This window comes from Argopecten irradians, chromosome 10, assembly GCF_041381155.1.
Source record: "Argopecten irradians isolate NY chromosome 10, Ai_NY, whole genome shotgun sequence".
Lineage (NCBI taxonomy): Eukaryota > Metazoa > Mollusca > Bivalvia > Pectinida > Pectinidae > Argopecten > Argopecten irradians.
In genome coordinates this window covers 40,436,362-40,462,321 of record NC_091143.1, presented here as the reverse complement: position 1 = coordinate 40,462,321, position 25,960 = coordinate 40,436,362, and the positions used below count along the sequence as shown (strand labels likewise).

Genomic DNA, 25,960 nt, shown 5'->3' with positions numbered 1-25,960 from the left:
AGACTATGTGATATGGTAGTATGTTTCGGGAGGCTGTGTGGTATGTGTGTATGTTTCGGGAGGCTGTGTGGTATGTGTGTATGTTTCGGGAGGCTGTATGGTATATTTGTGTATTATTGTAACAGAGGGATTTTTGTCCTTTTGGTTTGGCCACCTAAGACACCGAACAGGACATCCCATCCAGTCACATTATACTAACAAACCAGTCGTCTTCACACTCCCTTTCTGCTGATTTTAAAATGTTTATATTTTTTAAAACTATAATTTGTCTCGGCCTATTATCTTCATTTTTTATATTTAGGCTAGCTCATTTGATGCGGAACATGGGAGTTTAGTGTTGTAAATAAAAATAATTTCTTCATTTTCTGTTTGAACTTCAATCCGGAAGGAATGTAATAGAATAACGGCTCTTAATATTGTTCAAATAATTAATCATGATAATCAGAACTATAAGATGTATTACATTGTATTACCTATTAGATGCGATTGAAATAGAAATCACTTAATATATATGTAATATGTGTTTGGATGGATATGGGGTACTTCATTGTTCATATTCATGGGGTTACTTTCATTGTCGTAATATTTCATAGCAAAACTCATTTGAAGAGAAAACAAAACTGAACAATCACAGGCCAACAGTGTCTGCAGATTGTGAAACACCCAACGCCAAAGAGTCAACCATCGTGTACTGTTATTCGATTCTTTTGAGGTATATCAAAGTACCAAAATATCTGCTTCATATACTGTCACACACAAAGCCTTCATCTTTTTAATGACATTTTCCAGATGAGGTTATTACGACATCATGCAACTCGCAGAATATCGATGATGATTGTGATTATACATGGTCGTCACTGTGTTTGTAAGATGTAACACATGTTTAATCAAGGCACCGGTAATGCTACTACTATCAAGGATTCAAAATCATATATGAAATATAGAATTCAAAATTATATTTTTAGTATTATATAAATTATTTATTGTTTAATGAATCAAAAGTTAGTAATACTGAAAAGACACATATGACAAAGTAAAGAAATAAAACATTATCATAGTCATTTTGATTATGTGGGTTATATACGAAAATGCTCACATGTATTGAACCCAAAGGTTCACATGTTTTGAACCAAATACATACTTTACATTATATACATTTTATTGTTAGTACAACCAGAAACATATATTAGACATATTGGCATATATATGTGTGTATTTCAGGTACAACAGTTACTCAGTGCATATATACAAATTATTGCCCTTTTATTTCAGATTTCCTTTCCTTTGCAGTATCGTCTAGTAGAAGACGGTTAACTCTCAGTAATTCCGTAAAATGAAGGACATTTGAATATATCTGTTCTATGTTACAGGTTATGTACTTATATCCCGAAGTATTTGCACCATAACTTGTCATTTACAAAATAATTGTATTTCTAATAACACCTTGATTAATCCAAGTTGTCTATACATACACACTTAGTATAGTCTAGCAAACGCTGATGTATTCATGTGTTCTTAACAGAAACTGTCTATTAATAGGAGCGATAACTTTCCATTTTGATGGCTGGATCGGCTGTCCCGGTAAAGGGTAGATAACTCCAAAATCACAGTCTACACTTTTGTTGGTGTCTTAATGATGACCTTCAAAAAGAAAATTCATACCATAATATATATATTATATAAAATATATAACATATAATTTACATTCTAATGTAGTAAGTTAAATGTTTTAACCGATTATTGATATGTAACATTGATATTTTTCAAGCCATTTAAACATTTAAATATATCAACATCTCGATTTCAAATTTTATGAACGAGGCCACTGTGAAAATAAGAAAAAAATTCTTACCGTTTTGACTTCTGAGTAGTCATGCAAACCGTACTCTCCACTAAAGGAAAGATAAAAATACATGATAAATAATAAAACCAACACGTTTTTTATCATATAATCCGCAAGATATCCAGTGTTTTTGCCCGTCTCGAATTTTAATTTTTATACGCCAACGCTCGCAAAATAGAAACTTCTAAGACTCGTTTCATGATATCTCCTATGAAATGAAAACTCATTTAAGATCCTATATTTTTTACTACCGTTTGTTCATAATAGACCTTTATCAGATTAAATGCTTTACTAGAAATACAGAAATATATTTTCATTTACTTACAGTTCTCGTCCAATTCCAGACATTTTGAAACCTCCGAAGGGACAATGGGCACCAAAGACATTAAATGAATTTACCCTGAAAAAATGTAGAAATAACCACTAATATTCATCTTATTCATTATTATTTGCTTATCTTTGCGAATTAAGATGATACGAGAGGTTACTGAAACTTCATTCCAAAAGATGAAAATGATAATAACTTTATGGACTAGTTTTTGTATAGTCTTTTCTTATACCCTACTGTTTATCTAATTGTGGACCAGATACAGAATAGGCAAAACTGATGATCGCTGCAATCACCGAGTAACTTGAATGGATATTTCATTTATGGTGACATAACGTAAGAAATCTGAGTGTACTCAAAATATACCTACTCAGAATATATTTGTTATATCTCTATAATAACATAAAATCGTTTTTCATCTGAAAACTACAACATAAGATTATACAAAATGGCGGTAAGTTAGTGACGTACCAGACAGTTCCGGCCTTGACCTGACTACTGTAGGTCATGACCTTATCAATGTCCTTGGTGCAGATTGCGGCAGCCAATCCGTAATGGGTTGTGTTTGCCTTCTTGATAACCTCTTCCATTGTTTTAAATTTGATGACTTGCATTACGGGACCAAAGATCTGAAAGGAACAAAATACATAAGAACATTTCTCAAGACCAATGGACCAAAAATCATTATATATGATAACAATGCAGTGCATTTACTTATGAAAACCCGTGGTTGTTACTGCATGTTTCATTTCACCCAAGTGAGGAATTAACTGATTAACTTAATACAGAACTGTCATTCAGATGGTTACTTTTTACAAATGCGTATAATTCTATATTAAATATTTCCCCAACATGTCCATGTATTGGCAACCAGACTCATCTTTACGTCTACAGAAATAGTATACATTTGCAGTAATCAATCGATGTTTCAATGCTTTCAATTGTATTCATTACTAATTTATCTGTTGTTCAAATGAATATGCCACTCTTCTTGCCTAAACAGTGATATTTCATGAATATACCTCTTCCTTGCCGATGCGCATATCTTCAGTGACGCCAGTGAATACTGTCGGCTGAATGAAGTACCCGGATGTTCCTTTACGCTGACCACCACATTCCAGTTTGGCACCTTGCTTTACTCCGCTGTCTATGAGGTCCAGAATTTTTTCAAATTGCTCCTTGTCAACCTAGTTTATAAATGTAAAATCATTATTATTTCGATACAATTGCGCAACCATTTTATTCCAAAACTCAATCAAAAGCTTACCTATTTTCTATGCAAATGCAAATGAACGTATTTTTGCTTAAACGACTGCAAATAGGTTTTTTTCTTCAAATAAAATTTAAAAATCGTGCATGCATGGGTTTGTAATTCTTCACTTACGAACCATATACCATTAGTTATATAGAGTGGAACGTGTCTAAACTTTTTGTGGCTAGTATAGTCAGGGTTTCTAAATATACAAGTTATTATTAACATTAATTTAGACAGAAATGCCATATATACGTCATAATAGACAGAGATCCGGGCTAGAACATGACCGGTATAAATAAGTACATCGGAGGCTCGATAATCCGAATTGCGATAATCCGGAAAACTTACAATCCGGACGGAAATATCTGAGAACAGATTTTATTATTGACAACTTAAACGGAATCAAACAGTCCAGAAATTTCACAATCCGGACGGTTTGGGAAGAGGACGTAAGTGTGCGGATTATCGAGGGTCCACTGTATCTGTAGTACAAATTTATATGTACCTGGGGTCCTGACATGGTCTGTGAATCAAACGGATCTCCAACCACCCGTGACTTGGCCTTCTCTACTAGTTTCTGTGTGAATGTATCATAGACCTCCTCTTGGACGTACGTTCTGGACGCGGCACAACAACACTGACCCATATTGAAGAAGAGACCATTGTGACATGCATTCACGGCTACGTCCACTAGCAAATAGAAACATTTCTAGGATTTTAATGTTGAAGAAGAGGCCATTGTGACATGCATTCACGGCTACGTCCACTAGCAAATAGAAACATTTCTAGGATTTTAATGTTGAAGAAGAGACCATTGTGACATGCATTCACGGCTACGTCCACTAGCAAATAGAAACATTTCTAGGATTTTAATGTTGAAGAAGAGACCATTGTGACATGCATTCACGGCTACGTCCACTGGCAAATAGAAACTTTTCTAGGATTTTAGTTTGTTTTGGTAAACAAACGTCATAAAACTAGGTTCGACTAGAAACATTTCTATAGCTTTGTTTTGTTTTGCTAAGCAATCTCTATACAGCTAAATTTGACTAAAATAATAATAGCCTGTTATGTTTGACAAAATGTTAACATGTCAATAAAATTTAGTCATCAAGATAACTCACTGTCAGCGTCAGCAAATACCACATTGGGACTTTTCCCACCCAGTTCTAAGGTCACTCTCTTAAGATTGGTGCGTGCAGCGGCTTGCATAAACAATCTGTCCCACCTGTAATTATAAAAAAATAGATTATAAGCCTAGCAGAGCTATACAGAACACCACATTAGATTAATATAGACTGCCACATTTACCTCCCTTATGGAAGCTACACGGGAAACGACCAGCCATTTTGAATGAGTACTGTCCTGAAATCCTTTATAATATGCACATTGAGCTTTGCTTGCAAAAATAATTTCAAATATTTTACACTAAGATCAGTAGCTTCGAAAGTAAAGGGGATATCCACGTCTAAAATACGTTTCAGCTAAAGCAGATACGGAGATTGACCAATCATAAAATCACCATGGTTGACTGCTAACAGTCCTAAGTTGGCGGAGAACAGCCTGAGAGAGTAGTGAACTAGGAAAACAGAACCATTCTAAATAAAACATTGCAAACGTAAAGATGTTCACTAGGAAGTACGTACCTCAGTTGATCCAGTAAAAGCGACCTTATCAACGTCAGGATGTTCAGATATAGCGGCTCCTGCTGTTGGTCCATAACCTGGGATCATATTCACTACACCAGGAGGAAATCCTGCCTGAAAAATGTAAATTTTATAAAATTCGAGAAAAAAAAAACAAAACAAAAAAACAACAACAACAAACACACAGCGAAACGAAATGTCAGCAGTAGTTCGAAGGACAGTTAAACACTCTTAAAAACACACGCATAACGAATTCATAATTATAACGCGGCAATGTTCATTCATTCCCTGTTAATGTTCATATAGTATATTTGCAATATGTGTATGACGAACTATGCTTATAACAAAGTAAAATCGTTGGTCCCCAGAGCTTCGTTAAACTACTGTTTAGTTGTTATTTTACTTGCGGGGTTTTCTTTCGCTTAATTCGCAGATCCATCAAAAATCGGGAAATTTGATAGCTCGCGAAATTTATCACAGTCATGGTTCCACGTATTAAAGCCTGTCATGATAATGGGACTTTAAAAGGCTAGAAAGATAATTCGCGAAAGTAAACCCTCGCGAAAGTTAACAATTATAGTATACAGTATGTTTTACTGTGCTCCGTAAACGTTCATATTTTAGCTTTAGTCTTATTTTAGGTTTTTTTTTGTTTTTTTTTTGCGCCAGAAATGTTGCGCTTAAGTATGATTTGGCTAAAGTTTACTCGATATGGTTAATATAGCTAATATACCAATAGTGTGAATTCATTGTTGCAGTAACCTGTTAAAGATCATACTTTAGCACATTACTAAAGATAACTCTTAGCTTACCTCCTTAATAAGGGAACAGGTGTAGAGAGCGGTGAGTGGGGTCTGCTCCGCCGGCTTCATAACGACCACGTTTCCACAGGCAAGGGCAGGTCCAAGTTTCCAGGCCAACATCAGTAGAGGGAAATTCCACTGTGGGTACAAATAAACGTTTACATAGGTAAAACATGGGACTACTTAAGTAAATTGTACTAAAAATCTTCTCATAATGCATATTGAATAGATATTCAGCATGTGCCCTAAGAATAAGACCAAAATTCCGGTCGCAAATTCACTCGGCAATTTTACTTTGACAGGAGAATCTAATTTGAAAAAATAGTGTGGTTCGAATTTATTCTCACTAATAATTTAATCTAATTATATGAAATTGTAAGTTTCTTTCCTTTATGAAATCATTACGCCGCGCGTTGTTACAACCAATCAGAGGCGATATTGCGACTTTATATGCTAATAAGTGATAATGCATTTTTTTTAAGTTTGAAAAGCTCGCTGTAAGATATACTTTTTAGTTGAAAAAATATATAATCTTAGGTTTTAATTGATATATATATATATCTTTGTAATCGTGTTATTGATGTTTTATTTACAATTGTATTGCTGTATAACTTACCGGAATAATCTGGCCACATATTCCTACGGGTTCGTGTCGAGTGTAACAGAAAAATTCACCGTCTACAGAGAAACAAAACCAAATTATGTCAGTTCGATGATACTTTAGTATGTAATAAAAATGATATTTAAAAAAACATATGTGTACATCACGGTATATTAATATTGTGTCTTTTTGTGATTCTAAAACTCTTTTCCAATTTATAGTGGTATTATATATAATACTTCAGCCCTGCTTCACAAAATTAATGTCCTTTCAAAAGTCAGGGTCACACTAAAGGACGGCCGCTGATGTGTGCAATGTGTTGCGGCGTGTGACTTTCTGTGAATTGGGAGACTTCGGTATACTCGTGACCAGATCTTATATCTTAGTGTGGCGTTTTATTTCGTACCCATAGGAATTGTTTTGCCGCAGACCTTGTCTGACCAACCAGCGTAGTAACGAATGCATTTGATGACAAGGACCAGATCAGTGTTATAGGAATCGCCGAACGGCTTGCCGTTATCAAGACTTTCCAGACTCTTAAAACAAAAACAACAACATTTTGAGCAGTGCATTTTTTTCATTAATGCAGGCAGGTGTTTCAATAAAAATTATCAATACCGGAAAAAAGATCACATGTGAGAAAAAGAAAGTATTTTGATAAGCAATAGGTAAGATACAGTTGGAGGCTGAAAAGATTCCATCTAATATAAGATTTTAGGAAGTAAATATTTTACAATGTACTACTGCAAACCAAGATTCACTAAGCGCTGCTAATAATAAATCAATGATGTGATACAAACCTGTCTATAAAGACCACTCAAGGGAAAATTATCTCTGTAGCCACTTTGAACAATAAGAGAGTGGTGCTAATATGCAAGTGGTCTTTATACATTTAGGTTTCAAGAGACATAGCGTCAACCTAACTCACCGCCAGGTAAAGTCTGTCGCGCTCCATCAGATCTGCAAGCTTGTTCATGAGGTGACCTCGCTCGCTGGCATCGGTGTTACGCCAAGCGGATCCATGTTCGAATGCCTTTTTAGCTGCTTCCACAGCTTTGTCAACATCGGCCTGTATTATCATCAAACAAATTAATTAGATGACATCAAAGATAATCCATCAAAACAAACAAAAATAATTATCAAACCTACGCTTTTATCGTCATAGAACAAGTAAAACGGCGGGGAAATACAAGTATCCCGAAGGCTATAACTTGTGCCTGTCATCAAAATGCTAAGAAAATATACTAAAATGGGGAATATACCGTATAACATATATATGATTTGTAGAAATTTTCGATGTTTTAGTTTTTGCTACGAAAATAAGAACGTTAAAACAACGAAGACTTTTAAATTATGGTTAAAAACTCTATCCATGAATATATTTACCCACGAAACAAATTTCAAGAACACGTCCTTTAACAAAAAAGAACGTACGGACAAAAATTCCTCTTTAAAAAGTACTGTTACGATTGCTGGCTCATTTAAAATATTAGTTCTTTGTACTTATATCACTCCTGTCGAAAATGATTAAAGAAAAAACATATCACGATATTTTAAAGATATCTTTTACTTGACCCATATAATGAAACAAGAAAGACGGTTACACCTCTAGAGCACAAGGATGCTTACAGATATGTGTTTATTTATAGACCATCTTGCTTAACAGACTCTAAATTCGGATATCATGATACTTAGGAGGTAAATTCAAAACCTGAACTAAATCTTGTAAACTGAAATTGACGAGTAAATTATCATATTTAATTACTGAAAGAATTGATCATCAAGGTCAATGGCGGACGCCTTTATTGCGGACTGCCATGCTGACGTATCACATGATTAACTCGTGTTACAACGAATACATAAGAGCCTATTAACCTTGGGTCATTAACGTAAGATTGACGAGTTCCTGTGTCTCACCTTATCTCCTTCTTGTACATCAGCTATCTTTTCCTCTGTCGCCGGGTTCAGAACGGGGAACGTCTTTCCGCTTGCAGAGTCTACCCACTCGTTGTTGATGAACAACTGTAATACAGGACAAATTATACACAAAGTCGCATCACATGATTTATTTAATATTAATAGTTAAATATACAATTGATTTTTAATTCCATTTAGGGCAGTTGTCAGGTACTGACCGCTGATCGGTGGTTTTTCTCCGGTTACTCCTGCTTTCCTCCACATAAACATGACACGCCCTTTAATTATCGTGACTGTTAATAGGACGTTAAACTAATCATACCACACCAATCTTTGTAATTTTAGGGAAAAAATCAATACTAACTGCAACTAAAGGGTGCGATATGGTTAAATCTAAAGAGTATGAATATTCAACTAGGCCACTCATTAGAGTTGACTTCTGTTGTACTGCCGTTCGTCACCCATGTACACTAACATTTCAATCTGCGCTGACTGAGCCTTTTACCATCTCGTACAAACACACATCATTATAAACACACTATACTGGTCATTTAGAGTATATATGTATAATATATATACAGTATATGAAAAAAAAATAATAAAAAAATTTTTCCTCATAAATTTTTCCTCATATTTTTATTCCAACGCATGGATATACTACATTGATTTATTCTACATATTTTATTCTATCTGTTTCATCAAAGGCAAAATAAACACAGGAAAAATAACAATTACCCATTAAATGCTTCCTGAGTGTTTTGTCAAAAATAGTTTGAATCCTTCGGTTTTTTTTACACAGAAATCCGATCTATTTACTTCATAATAAACAGCGTGACATGTGGGGAGGGTTGTTGTCCAACAATGGGTACGTCGCCAACCTTGTATAATTTTCAGACATTTCTATCATGTGTTTACAGGAATGCCTGTCAGATTGTTTTACGTTTTATGAATAGAACAGGAAATACTATGAACTCACTACAACAAAAGAACAGGATTTAAAACTCCGCTTGACTTCGTATATAAAAAACAAATATAATTCGGTGAAGTAAATACCACCTTTTGTTTGGTAGTTTCGCTAGTGTTAGCCGATTTTTTTTTTTTTTTTTTTTTTTTGCAATTTTATTTTTATTTCATTAAGTTTTATTTCTTTTCACTTAAATTCTGTGGATTTCACTTAATATCTCTCTTTACTATAATATATGTAAAATGCCCTAAAATTGCTAGTCACTGCAGGTGAAATACACATTTCAGAGTCATTATAGGCTATGCATATCCGGTATTCTGAATATGTAGGGCATGACACGTTCACACTCTATTTCCCTTAGTCATTATCCTATATCGGTATCTTGTCCATTTCTGTATATATTATAACGAAACATCTATATGGAATACTACCTCGAAGTAAAATGTACAGGCCATTTACGCACTGCATTGACAAGAATGTCAGCCTATGTGTAACATGTATGGGACTTTCCATGTGTGTGTGTTTTGACTTGTACGCCGATGATGCCGTAATATAATTGAGTGAATAAACAAAGCACATGTCAAATTATGTCCGTTTATTTGTATTATATTTGTAAATTGTATTAATTCTTCCTGAAATACTCTAGACAATATCAATATAAGACACAGGTGGATATCGATTTAAAAGAAGATTTCTTGCAATATTGAATGCATTTAAATTTGTATAATTTTAAAACATTGATTTTACATGTGGTAAACGGATCACATATTTGTTTAGATATATATATATGTACATGGTGTGATATGAGAGAAAAATACTATTTAGATATATTTATGTACATGGTGTGATATGAGAGAAAAATACTTTTTCATAAAATGGGTATGGAGGATATGGATATTCCACCCTCATGGTCTGACTCACTGAATAGGATAAACATCTCGGAAGAGTCATGGGTTTTACCTAACCTAGTGACACCCAGGTGGATTATCCTTAATTATGTACCTTCATTATAATGAACATTTAGTTTTACATACCTGCGTGAATTTAATGTCAGGATTTCTAATCGGTTCAGCCATTTTTTCTTTCGAAGAGCCGCCCTTTTGCAATGAACTCCTGTTGCCTCTGTTAACTGCTTCCCTATACTTTATATACTATAAATACTAATGACTCGACTGAAAAGAAAAGAAAAAATAAACACGTCATGTGTCCACAGGCAATGCGCATAGCCTGCTATGCTGACTATCCATGTCGGTATAGAAACTTATCAGGGCGATTCGTGCGATATGATCCGACGTATCTTATGGAAACTGAGTAATCTTAGCTTAGCTATTTTTGAAGTTAATGTTTCGGAACCAGAAAAATACACATTTACTGAGTGAGAATGAAAGGTATAAGACTGCAAAGCACATATTTAAGTATCGATTGTAAAGTTGCATACAAGAACTGTTATTAAATTTCAAGGTTATCAATTATCTGGGTGTTCAATGAGCATGAATTTGTTATTGAAATCATGATTATCATGAAATATAAACTCGTATTGAAATCATAAGTGATTTGATTTTCATCACAATTCTAATTATTCACATAAATATGTATGGCCTATTGTTTTAAAATGTTATAGAAACAAGTACAAATGCAGTTGAGATTAAACAACATACAATATGTACATATCAAATATGCGGTTATAATCCCGATAATTTTTACGCTGGTAAATAATCGGCTCTACAATGTATTTCAACAGGAACATTATTTACAAGGATAATGCCTTAAAATATAACAATGCATTTATAACTTAGTGTTTCAGAAGAGCATGCGTCCTTTTTTCATCAAAGATGCGGGATAAACACTGTACAATACATTGATAACTAAGTGTTGCAGAAGAACATGTGTCCTCTATTTCTTTAACGATGTGGGATACACAACAAAACAGTATCTACTTCATATCTCACTAAAGGATATGAGTTTCCCGAAAAAGAAAAAAATATATTAGTAATACCAGACAGGTTGCGCTTGATAGTTCATTGCAAAATACGCGAAATTTAAGCACACATGAAAATTAATTGATTTGCAGCATTTCAATTGAGGATTTTGGTATTTTCCTTTGTTTCTAAGTAACAGCAAGAAAGATATGTCTGTTCCGTTTCGGGCGGAACAGTCGTTTGATTGCCCTGGAGGCCCCGATTTCTCGAAACTTAAGTGCAGACTTAAGTCAAAACTTAAGTTTTTCTCCTTATGTAACTTATATGAAAAATTATGACTTAAGTCAGTTTTTGACTTAAGTTTGTTTCGATAAATCGGCGCCAGGTGAACTATAGATACCTATATATGTATTAAGGTAAGTGCGTGCATGTGTAGGTTATGGATTGAACGTTATTGATTACCTCGCATATACACTGTATGCGTGGTAAGGTAATCATTCTAGCCTAGACATCCCAACCGGACGGTTGGTTATTATTTTTTTTTAAATTCAAGTTTTATTATACAATTGATATTGTTTCTAAGAAATGGATTTCTACAGCGAATTTAAACGTACTGTCCAAGGTTTTCCAGAGACTTTTCACCCTCGGAAACCCAGTGTCTAAACTCAACCACGCTTCGTTTATAACTTGGGTCACCAGACAAGGCAATCGGCGTTGAATGGCTACATATAGATATATAAGTATATCGAACAATCGACAAAACAACACGTCAGACCGTAGGCTGATTAACGTGGGTAACCGGCGATGGAGACTTTTGGGCTCCAGTAGTTTTATTTCTGGTTTTTAGCCCAGGACCAGTACTGAGAGTTATATAACGTAAAAGGCTTTGTCGTTTGGTTTCGTGTCGTGTGACACAGGAAAAAGAGTTTCTAGATCGAAACATCAATGTGTGAACCTCTATTGAAATTTGAACTAATTATATGCCGCTTAAGTGCTGCTGCGTGACTGACAATCGAAGATTTAGTGTTGTTGTTTTATTAAAGATGCTCCACCGCCGATATAGCATGGACCATACTCATCATGATCATTTGAACAATAATTGATGTTTACTCGTGTAAATATATGTCTAGTTAACATAACATAATATAAAATAACTTATTTTGCCTTTGGTGGATGCGCAATCAGTACTTCATTCCATAAAGGGAATAGTGCAATAGATTTTCACTAGCAGTCTAAATTAGGTTGATACTGTTGATACGGTGGACGGGCATTTTTTATCTTATCTAAATGTTCCCTCCCCCTCTTTGTTTAGGTCTAATTTGGGTGTAGTTAGATACAGTTCTGGGTTAAGAGAAAAAGTAATGGAGGAGTTGAGACGGGATTTCGAGTTGGAGTTCAGATTGACGTTGGAGGTTGGATAAGAGATTGGAGCTAGTTTGGAATTGGATTATAAAGTATAGTGTAGAGTTGAATTTTGAGTATAGAGTAGAGTGAAATAAATTCATAACCTGATTTGGATATATTATAATAAAAGTAGACTGGATGAACTGTACATGTAACTGTGTTGATTTATACATTTTGGTTTTATAGCATTGCTAAAAGTGCAAGACGAGAGCGTAACAGTATCTACTTCATATCTGCAAAAACCATGAATCGTCTGAAAGAGAAAAGTATAAAAGAGAAAAGTGTTTATTTATCTTTGAAATATATGCGAAATTTAACCGCACACGAAAATTGATTGACTTACATGACACCAGTTATCAGGAAGTTACCTGTTTAAAAAATTAAGTTATCAATAAAGAAATCGCTAAAGGAAACATACATAAAGGAAATAAATGAGTTAAAAATCGAATTCACACAAAACACAGGGAAAATTATTTTGTTTAAACTCACGTTGTCTGTAAGAGACACCCCGAAAAAATGTTTAGACGGATATATCAACCGAGAATTTCGTGTGAATCGTGTGACATTTCAGATGGTAGGCAATCACATTGAAAGATTGATATCCAATCAGACAGTCTATGAAAGAGAAGAAGCCAGCACGTTACCGACCCCCTAGGAGGAAATCGTTACTTCTTATATGATATGATGTTATCCTGTTGAGGGAAGGATGCTGTTAAAACACTTGTGTGCCCATAAATTACTACACCATTGGAGAGGATGTTTGTGTACTCTACTAATAGGTTTTTGGCCACAAATTGTAAATGTCAGAGTGTCGCGACGCGTTATAAACCTATGTCTGTTTTGATAGATCTCAGTCAATTTGTTCTGAACCAATTCGCAATAATATAACAAATTTACAAACATGCAAGTGCTATTGGAATTATTAGTATACCACACGTTTCACATTAACTTTATGTTCCCATGTTTCATTGTAGCCTTGTGACCTGAAAGGTCACGCTCCACATACCATGACCGTTTAATGCAGTATCATGTTACATGTATTGCTGTTTCAAACCAACATGTTACATGTATTGCTGTTTCAAACCAACACCGCACCACGCGATAAAGAGTAGATACACAGACTACTTAAAATGTTACTGTCCTAATTTTCTCTAAATATTTTGGTTGCATTTGTATTGTGTTGTTGACGGTATGATGTAACACTAATGTATTCTAAAACTTTAAAGAATACTTAATCAATGCCAATTGATAACGAATATGAGTCCAAATATTTCTTTGCTCTCTCTGTAATGGTTCAAAAATCTTTCTATATACAGTGGCATAATTACATGTATGTTATTAAAGTGTATTAGCTTTAAGATATATGTACAGAACGCCACACCGTAAGTAGTAGTTATTTTTGAGACGTGATAATGACATTCTACATTTATAATTGTAAGGAATTAAGTTAAACAAGTGATAATACATTGCTTTACCAAACGTTTAACCTACTTTAATTGATTTAATGAATTTCTCTATAAAAAAGGATACCCGTCTTTAAAGGACAGACTCATCAACCACATTTGTTGCATTTCTATATAATTTACCTCTATATAAAGGACAACTGCCTATAAAAAACATTTTGCTATGCTATGTCCATTCAGTGCCCTGTATAGTCAAGTTTGATTGTAATGTAGTCGCAATGCAGCTAGCCCATTTCAAATTGTTGTATGATGCAGGAACCTCTCAATAATGGAATCTATGAAATATAGACGCATAATCTATTTCACTCTACAATATATAAACGTATAAATGTATGAATTACCTGTTGTGTTGTTGAACTGGAGTGTTACTGTTTTCTGGCCGCTGACGATCCTACTGGGTTTGTACAGATGTATGTAGGTATGCTACCAACCAGTAAATACGATCACTGTATATGTGATGAACTGCTTTTAGTCACGTGGTCTCGCAGCAAGCACTTCATTTACATATCAGATGATTTATTCTTCATTCTGAATGATATTTCATAAACATTGACTCGTTTTACTTCCTAAGTGGTAACGATTTGAGAAAACATGAGTATGTACGTAAGTATTTGTAAGTAAACTTGTTTTTCACAGAAGTGACGCTATTCCGAGACGTAATTTCTAGTTTAATCACTTCCTGTTTTAACAATCTTATAAACATCTAAAGGTGTATGTGTCAATTGGTTAAGGGGTCCTTAAGTTTTAATCTTCCTTGTTCATTTTCTTCTCGTGCTATCACAAGTTGTTACTAGGTTATTTTCTGTAGCGAGATATGACTTTATCAACATGTTATTGGTGTAGTTTGGGGTATTTGGGAGTTAAGGGGTAAAAAGGGAAAAACTTTTAGCTTTAGTTAAATAAGTCGAGAAAAAAAAAGACTCAAAAAAATAATAATGTACGGCGGCGTATTAGGGCCACAAGATAGTATCTTGTATATGCAAGACAGTATCTTGTACGTACAAGATAAATGAAATTATATAGTGGCCCTAATATAATAATAATTATACGCCGCCGTAATAATGGCATTAAGCGCTTTGGAAAAAAAGGTTGAGATGTATTTCGGAAAGTTTTGAAAAATACGATCAAATTAAAAATATGTATGTATGACTTCCTGGTTTAATGTTTAATATATTTCTTAATGAGTGTGCTTGCTTTTTTGTTACTATTGCTACTTTACAGTTGTTTTAACTATTTTGTTTGTCAAGTTTTATTCTGCTTGTCACTGCAATGGTTGTGTTTTCTACCCTGTGTATTAGTTGCTTCCTTCTGTTTTCTTTTTTATATCGATGTTTATTTAAAATGTCATGTGTATTGTATTGCAAAACTATCACACACCTAAATAATTCATATATCAAGGATTTCATCTTTTACAACTTTTTTCGACATAAACGAAAGCTCTCAATATTGTACCACTTCTGTGACACACTGGTGCGATCAAGATATTGTTACTATTTAAAAGCGTTATCCCCGTCTATTGCACCGAAACGTTGTTCTTTTAATCAATACAATATATAAAGCACAAAGTTGCATATCTATAAATAAATCAATAAAACGAGGTCAGATTATTTCGCATTTGATTTATGTATTTTCTTAAATGTTAGTGAATTTTTGTTTGAAATATACATTATATTGATACTATCTGGTTAATACTATAATAGTTAAATATCATACATAAGGACATATAAAGTGAAAGATATGAATCGGAGTCGAGTTTTGATTCAATATATACACTCCAGTATTACATACCAGTTAGTTTTACCTTTTGAAATGATTCACAATATACATATTCACTGTTGATCGATTGTAGTACTGTAAAAACGTAAATTGTATTACGATGAATGTTATGGATGAAACATGGAGCTTCACCTTCCGGTACAGATGGATCTCTTTGTATTTTTTATTTCATTTATTCTATAAAGATCTTTTTTTTCGTTGTTTCACCGCGCTGGATTTAGCTTCACAATTATCCCTTGATAATATCAAATAATAGCTAAAGACCTGGACCCAGTTGTTCTAAGATGATTAGACTAATCACAGTTTAAAGATAACTTTCAAATTAAGATAAAATAATTTCTAAAAATACTTATTTTACAAAATTTTATTAGACTTCCAAGAATTATATTTTTTATTTACTTGCTGATTTTAGTAAAGATATAATCAGATGTTTTGCAGCAAAGGATGAATGAAAATTTCACTATTCATGTGATCAAGTTTGCCTTTTGCACAGCCGGGCCCAGATATAAGATTGATTATATTATGGCCCTTTCCAGAGGGAACTTTCTCCTATAGTGTTGTCTGGCGAGGTATAGTCCCCGAGTCGAAGACGAGGGACCTATACCTCGCCAGACAACACTATATAGGAGAACTATTCCCGAGGGAAAGGGCCATAATTGATTTAGTACGTCATATGACATTCATTATGACGTCATATATTTGATCGCGTGCTCATTACCGGGGGACAATACTTTAATATAGTTCCCGTAGTCCGGTATAGTCTCCTGTAGTCAAGAAGGACAGAGAACTGTCGCAAATTGGATCATGGCTGTTATCCAATCGCATTCCTAGTAATTATCATGTGATGTACTAAATTATATTAAACTAGGGCAGTTTTATTAAGTGAGTCTTTGTTAATTGTTTTTTTTCTTCAAAATATGCTGGAAACATTTCGGCTAAGCCAGTTTTCTGCTACACCATCGTTGAATCCCGACGTCTTGTCATTGTTTACTGATCTGACGTCACTCGTTATTGTTCATATGATGACGTCACAATGGATACCATGTAAAGTCAATTAAAAATACTCAAAATTACGCAAATGACATAATATAACATTAATTAAGATGATATCTTAATAACAAGCAGCTTATTTGATAAACCTGTCGTATAATATGACAAGATAGGTTACTAAATTCACTATAATTTATTTTCAAATAGCAGAAAGTAGTATCATATCTAAAAGCAGAAAATATGCCTTAACCCAAATCCATTCTTTTTCAACTAACAATTCTAATTCTGATAAGTAAAAACGACCTAAATCTATTCTTTGTCAACTAACGATTGTAATTCTGTTAAGTAAAAATGACCCAAATCCATTCTTTTTTTAGCTTGCTTTATTGGTAAACAAAGTGTAACACTCGAGTTTCGAACAAACAAAGTGGATATATGTAGTTTTAGCATAGAAAAAAACACATAAAAGTCATTTTAGAAATCAAAGGTCGCGTAATGTCCAAATTCAGTGTCAAAATTCCATATCTACAAGAACACTCGCTTATCCGATTTTTCAGTTGGAATAAAATCTGTTTGATAATCACTTTTCTGTTTCACTTTTCCAAACACGTATTGTCCAATGTACACTTGTAGGATGGAGAAAGTCATTTGTGTGGGTTCTCCACAAAATATCTTACATCGAGGTTGGGGTTCTGATGATGACCTAAAAAAGAGGAAAAAAAAATTGATTAAATATCAGATATCAATGTACGTACTATTTTGTTGAAAAACAAAAATAAAATATTTGTAGGACTTTTCTTGCACCGCTAGGAACTGTGTTAAAAGCAGAAGCTATATATTATATATCAGTTAAATTTTGGGGATGTTTTAGTTTCGCTTCATTTGCATTTTCACTAAAATCCGCGAATTTTAAACACCATAAACGCATGCGAATTATTCAGAAATTCATTGACGCACCTATGAACATTACTCTAAAAAATTCTAGGAATTGGTGAATATGGTGTAATGTAGAAAACTGCCAAATTTGACTCCGCAATTTGACCCCGCGAATATTAAGAGCTCGTGTGCTGGTGTATTTCGATTAACAACATGACGCATATTTTAAAAATACAAGAAATATTTAATTAAATATCGGTATGTGACCGTTTTGCAGATGTAGTCAGTAACTATATGAATATTTATTATAGATATGACTGTGTTGAACGTTACAAAAAAACTGACCGTCTTCAGTTCCGAGTACTCCTCCAAACCATACTCGCCACTGAAAGAAAAAATACAATTATTAATTGTTCAATTACGTATGTTTTCTGCTGTAATTATTCAAAACTATGATACATTTATTCTTAGTGTAAAACATTAACGGTTCCTGACAACTTTTGCGTCATAGGCTAAAAATGGAATTATGATAGAAAATATGAATTTTCTTACAGTTCTTTTCCATTGCTAGACGTCCTGTATCCACCGATTGGAGTCTGGGCTCCAAACACATTCAAGGAGTTCACCCTACAAGTATGTAAATGAGAGCATATTAAGTTAGAACACAGATGCAGTATGATTAATTTTGCACCATGTTGTCTCTATTCAAATATCAATATAAAGCAATCAAGCGATATCAGGTTAATGTTTCTTTCTAAACACTCAAGTAACAAGTGTTTCTATTTTTCTTATTAACTATTCTTATTATACACCGGAAAAATAATAGAAATTGGTTATTGTTTCAAAACATAATTGTCACATTAAGGCGAATTTACCGCAAAGAAGGCGCCTTTAAAACATGTCAATGCAATGCAAACAAGCATTGACATCTATCTAACACTCGAGGCATGTATCTGAACATTTTTGCTGTGTGAGTCTTTCCTAGCACAACTATCTCTTTATCCAACTATTTTTCTTATTTTTCAGAACAAAATGTAAACCTATTTCCATAGGTTAATACAACAAAATTCTATAAATAACCCTGACATGTGACGCACCAGATAGTCCCTGCCCTGACGTGGCTACTGTAGGTCATTACATTGTCCAGACTTTTGGTACTAATACCGGCCGCCAGTCCACGACTGGCCCTGTTGGTCCTTTCTATGACGTCATCCATGGTTCTGAACTTGATCACTTGAATGACTGGCCCGTAGATCTAAAACAAAGTTGGATATAATTATTCACGAAAAGACATTTTCGGCAATTTTGAACACATCTTTATCTATATATTATATATTTCGAATGGTGATTTTAAATAGTTATCTTCCCTTGAGGATAGGTATTGATTGTGACGTCGTGTATTTGCAAGCGTAACGTCATACTTTTCAGGAAAAAATTACGAGTTCGGTAACCAAATAATGATGTTTGAATGGATACTTACTCGTAAGGGAGGTAACTCTGTCATATGCAAAGACAGAATACCATGGAATTTGGTAAGTTTTCAAAAGTCATTTTCCAGAGAAGTTCATTTATAACAAGGTCATCTAGTATAAAGAGTGAGTATAAATGGTTTTCTGTGTATTATGTGAAAACATTATAGTTTTATATAATTCAAGTTCTGCATAACACAAGAGATAGTTAATAATTTACGGTATATTTCAAAAGTATCACACAGTCCTCTTCATCGCCAATATAATGCCAGTCATACTAGTTATCTAAAAGTTAGTTTTGAACCATTTTCCTGAGTTATAGTAGGTTTGAATTTAAATAGAATTCCAGAGGAAGAGAACAACTGTTAGCATCATACTGTTCACAATTTTACCTCATCCCTTCCAACACGCATGTCTTCAGTGACGCCGGAGAACACAGTCGGCTGGATGTAGAATCCGGTGGATCCCTGGCGCCTGCCGCCACATTCCACTTTGGCTCCACTCTGTATTCCACTGTCGATAAGGGACATAACCTTATCGAATTGTTCCTGGTCAACCTGTTTAGAACATGTAACACGTCATATATGTTAATTCACCTCTCTATAATAATATTTTACTGTATTTAATGCCATCTCACTGACATTTAATTTTTCTTAACATGTTTAGCTTTTACAACCAACATGAAATACTGTATATCATGATATCTTGTGGGTACTTCGTGGTCTAAGGCATCATGTTTTCGTTGGTAGAATTATTCATGGTTAATCCTTTTAACAATGACTGCAGTTTTGTATCGAATTATCTTCGCTGTTTTTTATATTCGTGATTTTGGAGCAACAACGAAAACGAAAGCCATGTCACAACTAACATTTTATGATACAGAGTAACAGGGATACTAAGGAAATTAGTTTAATAACACTGACAAGTGCTAATATGTAAGCAAATTTTGAGAAGATTTGAAGAATACGTATGCTTTTGTACCTGGGGTCCACACATTGTTCGTGAATCGAAAGGATCTCCAACGGTCCAGGTTTTGGCCTTCTCTACCAGTTTCCTGACGAAGGTATCATAGATATCCTCGTGGACGTATGTCCTGGATGCGGTACAGCTGTACTGGCCCATGTTAAGGAAGAGTCCATTACGGCAAGTCTCTACGGCCCTGTCCACTGAAATTGTGAGGAAACGTTATACAACCATACTCTGGATAAAGCACAAAGGATGTGTATTATAATGGATGCACTCACAAAACCTAATTACTTTTAGCTGGTTGATAGAAGACCATCCAAAAATGATTACATATAAAGTCTCAATCCAAAAGTCTAAAATTTTAATATAAACTAACTACAGGTAACGCATAAACAAGTTATGGGGAAATCCTGTACATCCAGGAAATATACCACACAAAGGACAGAGGGATTCACACTGTTTAATGTTTAAATGTTTCCAAATACTCCTAGTGTGTATGTATGGCGCTAAAACTTTTGTCTCAAACTAAAAAAGACGCACGGTCCCCATATTACTCACTATCTGCATCAGGAAATACCACATTCGGGGTTCTTCCGCTAAGTTCCAGAGTAGTCTTCTTGAGATTAGTCCGTGCGGCGGCCTGGGAAATAATCTGTCCCACCTATGATGGCAAAATAAAATTAATATATATGCCTAATAGTCAATTTAGTAAAATAATTTGAATTACATGCGTTAATTAACAGTACGTCGAGTTTCAAGTGCCGTATATCCAGTTATTTACGTGAGTCAATTTTTTCGTGATTTTACCTTAAATTGATCAAATCAAATTTTAGCGGTTTAAAAATGTTCGCGATTTGTATTTCAGGGCCCACATTAATCAATTATTTTATAACATAATGTTCGAGATTAAAGTAATGTCCCGCGAAATCCTGAAAATATAACTCTCTCGAAAATAACCAGCTATACGAAATTTTCTCAGGAAATCATTAAATACCTTTGAAGATCCGGTAAAAGCTATCTTGTCAATGTCGCAATGCTCCGACAAGCCAGCTCCTGCAGTTGGTCCATAACCTGGGATGACGTTCACTACACCGGCAGGAAATCCAGCCTTCGAAGCAAAATATTTAAAAATCACTTTGTGTGCAGATTTAAGGGAGAATAAGTCTGATTATTGGTGTAAACCATGTTTTTTTTGCGTTTGTTTAGTTTAAATATTTTATTTAGATAAACAATAAAGATATACATACACATATACATACAGACAGCTAGGATGGGAAAACAAGTTAAAAGCTTACATAAATTCTTCTTCTGTTTGGAGCCATCAAAGTGCAAAACAGAATATCCAACAATATATTCCCTGTAATGTTCCAAGTTTTTCCTTAACTATATAATGCCAACTCAACAAAAAAGAGCTTGATTACCTCTTTCACAAGAGAGGCTGTGTAAAGGGCCGTGAGAGGGGTCTGCTCGGCTGGTTTGATGATGACAGCGTTACCGCAGGTAAGAGCAGGCGCGAGCTTCAAGGTCATCATCAACAGAGGGAAGTTCCACTAGAGTTAGAAAAGATACTTGAATGTGAATAGAAACATATTTATCAGCAGTTTGTTAAACTTTGATTGTACAACATTTTACAACTATATTCATTTAAATATGACGATTTCTTTACCGAAAATAATGAAGCTGTTATATCTGGTGACAAATCACTAATACAAATATAACCAAAAATTCGTAATAAAACTCCATTCATTTAACAGAGCTAAAAGTTTTAGCGGCAAACGATGAAGTAAAACACCTGTAAACAGGTCTATGAAAGAAATGCTTATGTGAGCAGAGAATGGGGTGTTACATGTAGGGGAAGTTGAAGACTATCGGTAACTTACATGGAGAATCTGACCACATACTCCCACAGGCTCAGGTCTGGTGTAGCACAAGTACTCGCCGTCTACAAATAAATGGAGTTACCTTTCCTTAGTATGAACTATAAACTTCCTAAATCATTTTGCTCTAGCTAGACTACCATTGTATCATGAATGTTTTAAATGAAAAGAAATGAAAACACACATATAAAGTAGTTATTCTAGATACGAGCATACAGACTTACAAACGGCTTTCTTGTTAAAATATCAACAGCTTGTCCTTAAACAAAACTATATGTTTTATAGAAGATGGTTACACGTTACCCATGGGGATCGTTCTGCCGCTGATCTTGTCCGTCCAGCCGGCGTAGTAACGAAAACACTTAATGACCATGGACAGGTCGGTGTTGTATGTGTCATTGAAAGGTCTGCCACTATCGAAAGTCTCAAGGCTCTGGGATAAGAATTAAAATAGTAGTGTTACCGTTATAGCAAAGATGGCAGCTGCTCATTACAAATATATGGAAGACTGGAACAGTTATTTTCGCGGGATAATATTTTCGCGATTTCTCGGGTCATTGCTATGGTCCCGAAATATTAATCCTTGAATTATTAAAATATTCGTTGAATTACACATTTTTAAATGCCCTTATACTCAAATACATTTTTCGATTCCCTAAAATTCAAATATCTTATTATAGATTCAAATCGTAAGATAACAGAGCCAAATAAATTCTTATATGACGCTAAATTGATATTGGTTTTGATATAAAGACTGCTTATTTTTTAAACAAACTTACCGCCAAATACAGCCTATCCCGCTCGATAAGGTCGGCAAACCTGTTCAGCAGACGACCGCGGTCGCTGGCATCCATATTACGCCAAACAGATCCGGGCTCTACCGCCTTTCTCGCGGCAGTTACAGCCCTGTCAACATCGGTCTGTGTAGGAATAGACAATGATCGATTATAAGAAATAGAATTTCAAAATAATAAAAAAAGTCGAACAAGATAAAAAGCGAAAGAAGGGAATAAATCGATTATATTAGGCAACGGTCTCCACAAATAATCCCTATGCATCAACGTAAGGGTTAACTGCCAAAATAGTGCCCACGCCAGAAACAATTTGAAAATAATTTCCTTTGAATGATTTGAAGGAAATAGTGTACATTTAGCTAACCATGATATAAAGTTTATTTCAATTTTAAATTTTCCATTTAATTCAACATTGTTTTAAAGAGGGAAAATGATCAAATAACAGGCAACAAGCAATATTGCTTTCTCTTTAGTTCTCTCTCAAAATAAAGTAGATTTGGATAATAATGCTGACGATACCTGCGTTCATTCACAAAATTGAACTTGGAGAAACAGAACTAGACTCTATTTGGAAGTACTTTATTGACTCAATCACTATTCTTCTAACCACTTACTTTGTCGCCTTCTTGTACGTCGGCGATTTTCTTCCCAGTGGCAGGGTTGATGATAGGGAATGTCTTACCGCTAGCTGAGTTCACCCATTCATTGTTTATAAACAGCTGTAATATCAGATAAATTGCAGTTAATCGAGGTAATATGATTTTTTTTCTGTGATTCATGGCAATCCTGAATTGGCATCAACATAAAAACTAGGTGATTGTATTATAATCATAAGACAATAAACGCAAAGGAAAGCTAACGAGTCGGATAATATCATGCCCTATGCGTGAAAATGAAAATCAAACGAAACTCTTCGTGGATGAAATTAGAACAATATATTTGTGTCATACGTACATGTTTGCATCTGATCTCGGGGTTTCTCATTGGTTGAGTCATCTTTGGTGTCTTGTAGTGTGCAGCGCGGTAAAAACCTGTGGTATGATTTCCTGTTTGGTTAGAACCTACAGGAAAAAAGATCAAATTGAGTCTATCTAATGACTACTACGAGATTTAAAAGTCAGCATATTATAAGACTCAATAGAATAAAAGTGTGAAAATGCAATCAGCTTTGCAGAGCAATGGAAGAGAAACTAAGGTTGGCTTCATAAGAACAAACCTTAGCAGCATTTGTCATACTGCTCCATTTTCAATTATTTTAATTTCGTAAGGAAATGGTGGTAAATACATAATAAAAGTTGTAGTTAAATAAATTAAACATGGTACATGTCAATGCCTTCAGAAGATTAGAGCCTTTTTTATTTTCTTAAAGGTATATGTTCCGTAATTATCATACTCACGAATCAAGAAGAGCTTTTAGTTTTGGACACTCGCCCCCAAAAATTACCAACATTTCGATAATTATGATGTACATGTACTTCCAATGCATAGGTTTTAATTTTGCAAGTACAAATCAAAGCTGAAATGATTTTTACGGTACTGTCAAATATCATTTTATTTTCATCTAAAGTGTACATACTATAAAACCATGAGCCAAGTTGTAGTCTGTAATTTGATTTCACATTTTACAGAACTATTAGTAATTGTGAAATGATTTCTGTCAGTATGTTTTCATCTAAACATGCATAAGACATAAATACAAGATATATTTTGTGTTGTAACTAATAGTTATAAGGCATTAAAAATAATATAAAGAGTTATCTGGTACTGTTTATGACAAAGCGATAATTATGCGCATTTTAACACTTTTACTATCAACGTAAACTATATTGGCGATAACATAGTAGCTAGCTAGTCAGAACCTTCATAGAAATGTAATAAATTACTTCGAGATCTCTAATGATATTGCAAATGTTGTGTAGAATAACTAAAATGATAGTTAAAGTATAGGTAAAATGTGACTATTAGGAATTCAAAGCCATGTACCTTATTTTGATAATGAATACAAATCTTCTGTGGTGAGCTAACCGAGTGGAAATTTAAATGGCTTATATTTCAAGAATTTAGCAATAAGATGTTGTATCTTCTTTGTTCAGAAGCCAAAGTCGCTTAGTCGCCACGGCGATTGACATAGATTATGAATATCATATATCTGTTTGATTTTAAAATTCATTTTCACTTCAAGTAGGCATGAATATTAATTTCGATATATGTAAAAAGTAAGGAAATAACCTACTGCAAAAGATTCATCCTAATATTACGTGGAAATGTGAATTTTAACTTGTTAAAAATATTTATTGGATTCCCAAATTCAGTTTTACTTCAATTCAGCATGGACATCAATTTCGATATCTGTGAAAAGTCATCCTAATATTATAAAGTCGTACAATGAAGTTGGTAAAAATATGTATCGGATTTTAAACCCAATTTTGCTAATTCAGCATGAATATTTATTTCGATATTTGTTAAAATTCATCTTATTATTCTATAGTAATAAAATAAAGTTGATAAAAATATCTATTTAATGTTAAAATTAAAAATTATTTGATTTTAAACTTAAAATTTATTTCGATTTAACAAGAATATCGATTTCGATGTCTGTGAAAAGTCATTTTAATATCATATAATGATACAATAAAGTTCTATTAATTAAGTTCAAAAATATCTATTGGATCACCACATTAAATTTTACTTCAATTCAACATGAATATAATTTTCGATATTTCGAAAAGTCATTCTAATATTCTATAGTAAGAAAATAAGTTGGTAAAAAGAAAACGTGAACTTACCTGCACACGCTGTCTGTACCTGGTGCGTCTGTGATAATTCTCGCTGGCGACCTAGCTTTTATAGAGAACTCTTCGATCTGCTGATTACAACATGAGTGCATCCACTTCACCGTGTGGAGTCATGTACACGTCATCAAATGCTTAATTTGAATAATTGAATTAAAAATAAAATATTTGAATTTTAATTAATACATGTATATTTGATGGTATATTTAATTTTTACACGAAGATTTTCTTTTCTCATTAATTTTACACTTATAAAACGAAAGCACATCGGCGTGAC

The 25,960-nt window shown here is 33.9% G+C and overlaps 2 protein-coding genes and 1 long non-coding RNA gene across 4 annotated transcripts in view; 1 reads left to right on the top strand and 2 right to left on the bottom strand.

The window, feature by feature from the left end:
* Positions 1–953: 953 nt before the first annotated feature.
* Positions 954–14,638, bottom strand: LOC138333906 (aldehyde dehydrogenase 1A1-like). The gene is given in 15 exon segments (XM_069282559.1): positions 954–1,641; positions 1,853–1,892; positions 2,169–2,243; positions 2,643–2,800; positions 3,194–3,358; positions 3,932–4,116; positions 4,551–4,654; positions 5,059–5,186; positions 5,885–6,013; positions 6,492–6,553; positions 6,883–7,012; positions 7,405–7,545; positions 8,394–8,498; positions 10,392–10,529; positions 14,485–14,638. Coding segments are annotated over 14 exon segments (1,494 nt in total). The 5' UTR covers positions 10,434–10,529; positions 14,485–14,638; the 3' UTR covers positions 954–1,611.
* The window catches only part of LOC138333907 (uncharacterized), a 20,019-nt gene continuing 8,691 nt past the window's right edge, over positions 14,633–25,960 (top strand). The window contains exons 1-3 of one of the 2 annotated variants that reach the window (XR_011210045.1): positions 14,633–14,746; positions 18,340–18,418; positions 18,812–18,948. This is a non-coding gene — a long non-coding RNA (uncharacterized lncRNA). Of the gene's footprint in view, positions 14,747–18,339; positions 18,419–18,811; positions 18,949–25,960 lie in introns of those variants that run through there. The other variant, XR_011210046.1, reaches the window with a different exon arrangement.
* LOC138333905 (retinal dehydrogenase 2-like) lies at positions 17,281–25,693 on the bottom strand. Its single transcript, XM_069282557.1, has 15 exons — positions 25,678–25,693; positions 23,846–23,952; positions 23,506–23,610; positions 22,877–23,017; positions 22,401–22,530; positions 22,101–22,162; positions 21,642–21,770; positions 21,215–21,328; positions 20,779–20,881; positions 20,236–20,420; positions 19,647–19,811; positions 18,883–19,040; positions 18,338–18,412; positions 18,131–18,170; positions 17,281–17,612 (listed from the first exon to the last, which is right to left on the bottom strand). Exons 2-15 carry the CDS (start codon positions 23,885–23,887, stop codon positions 17,583–17,585), a joined length of 1,479 nt encoding a protein of 492 aa, XP_069138658.1. The 5' UTR covers positions 23,888–23,952; positions 25,678–25,693; the 3' UTR covers positions 17,281–17,582.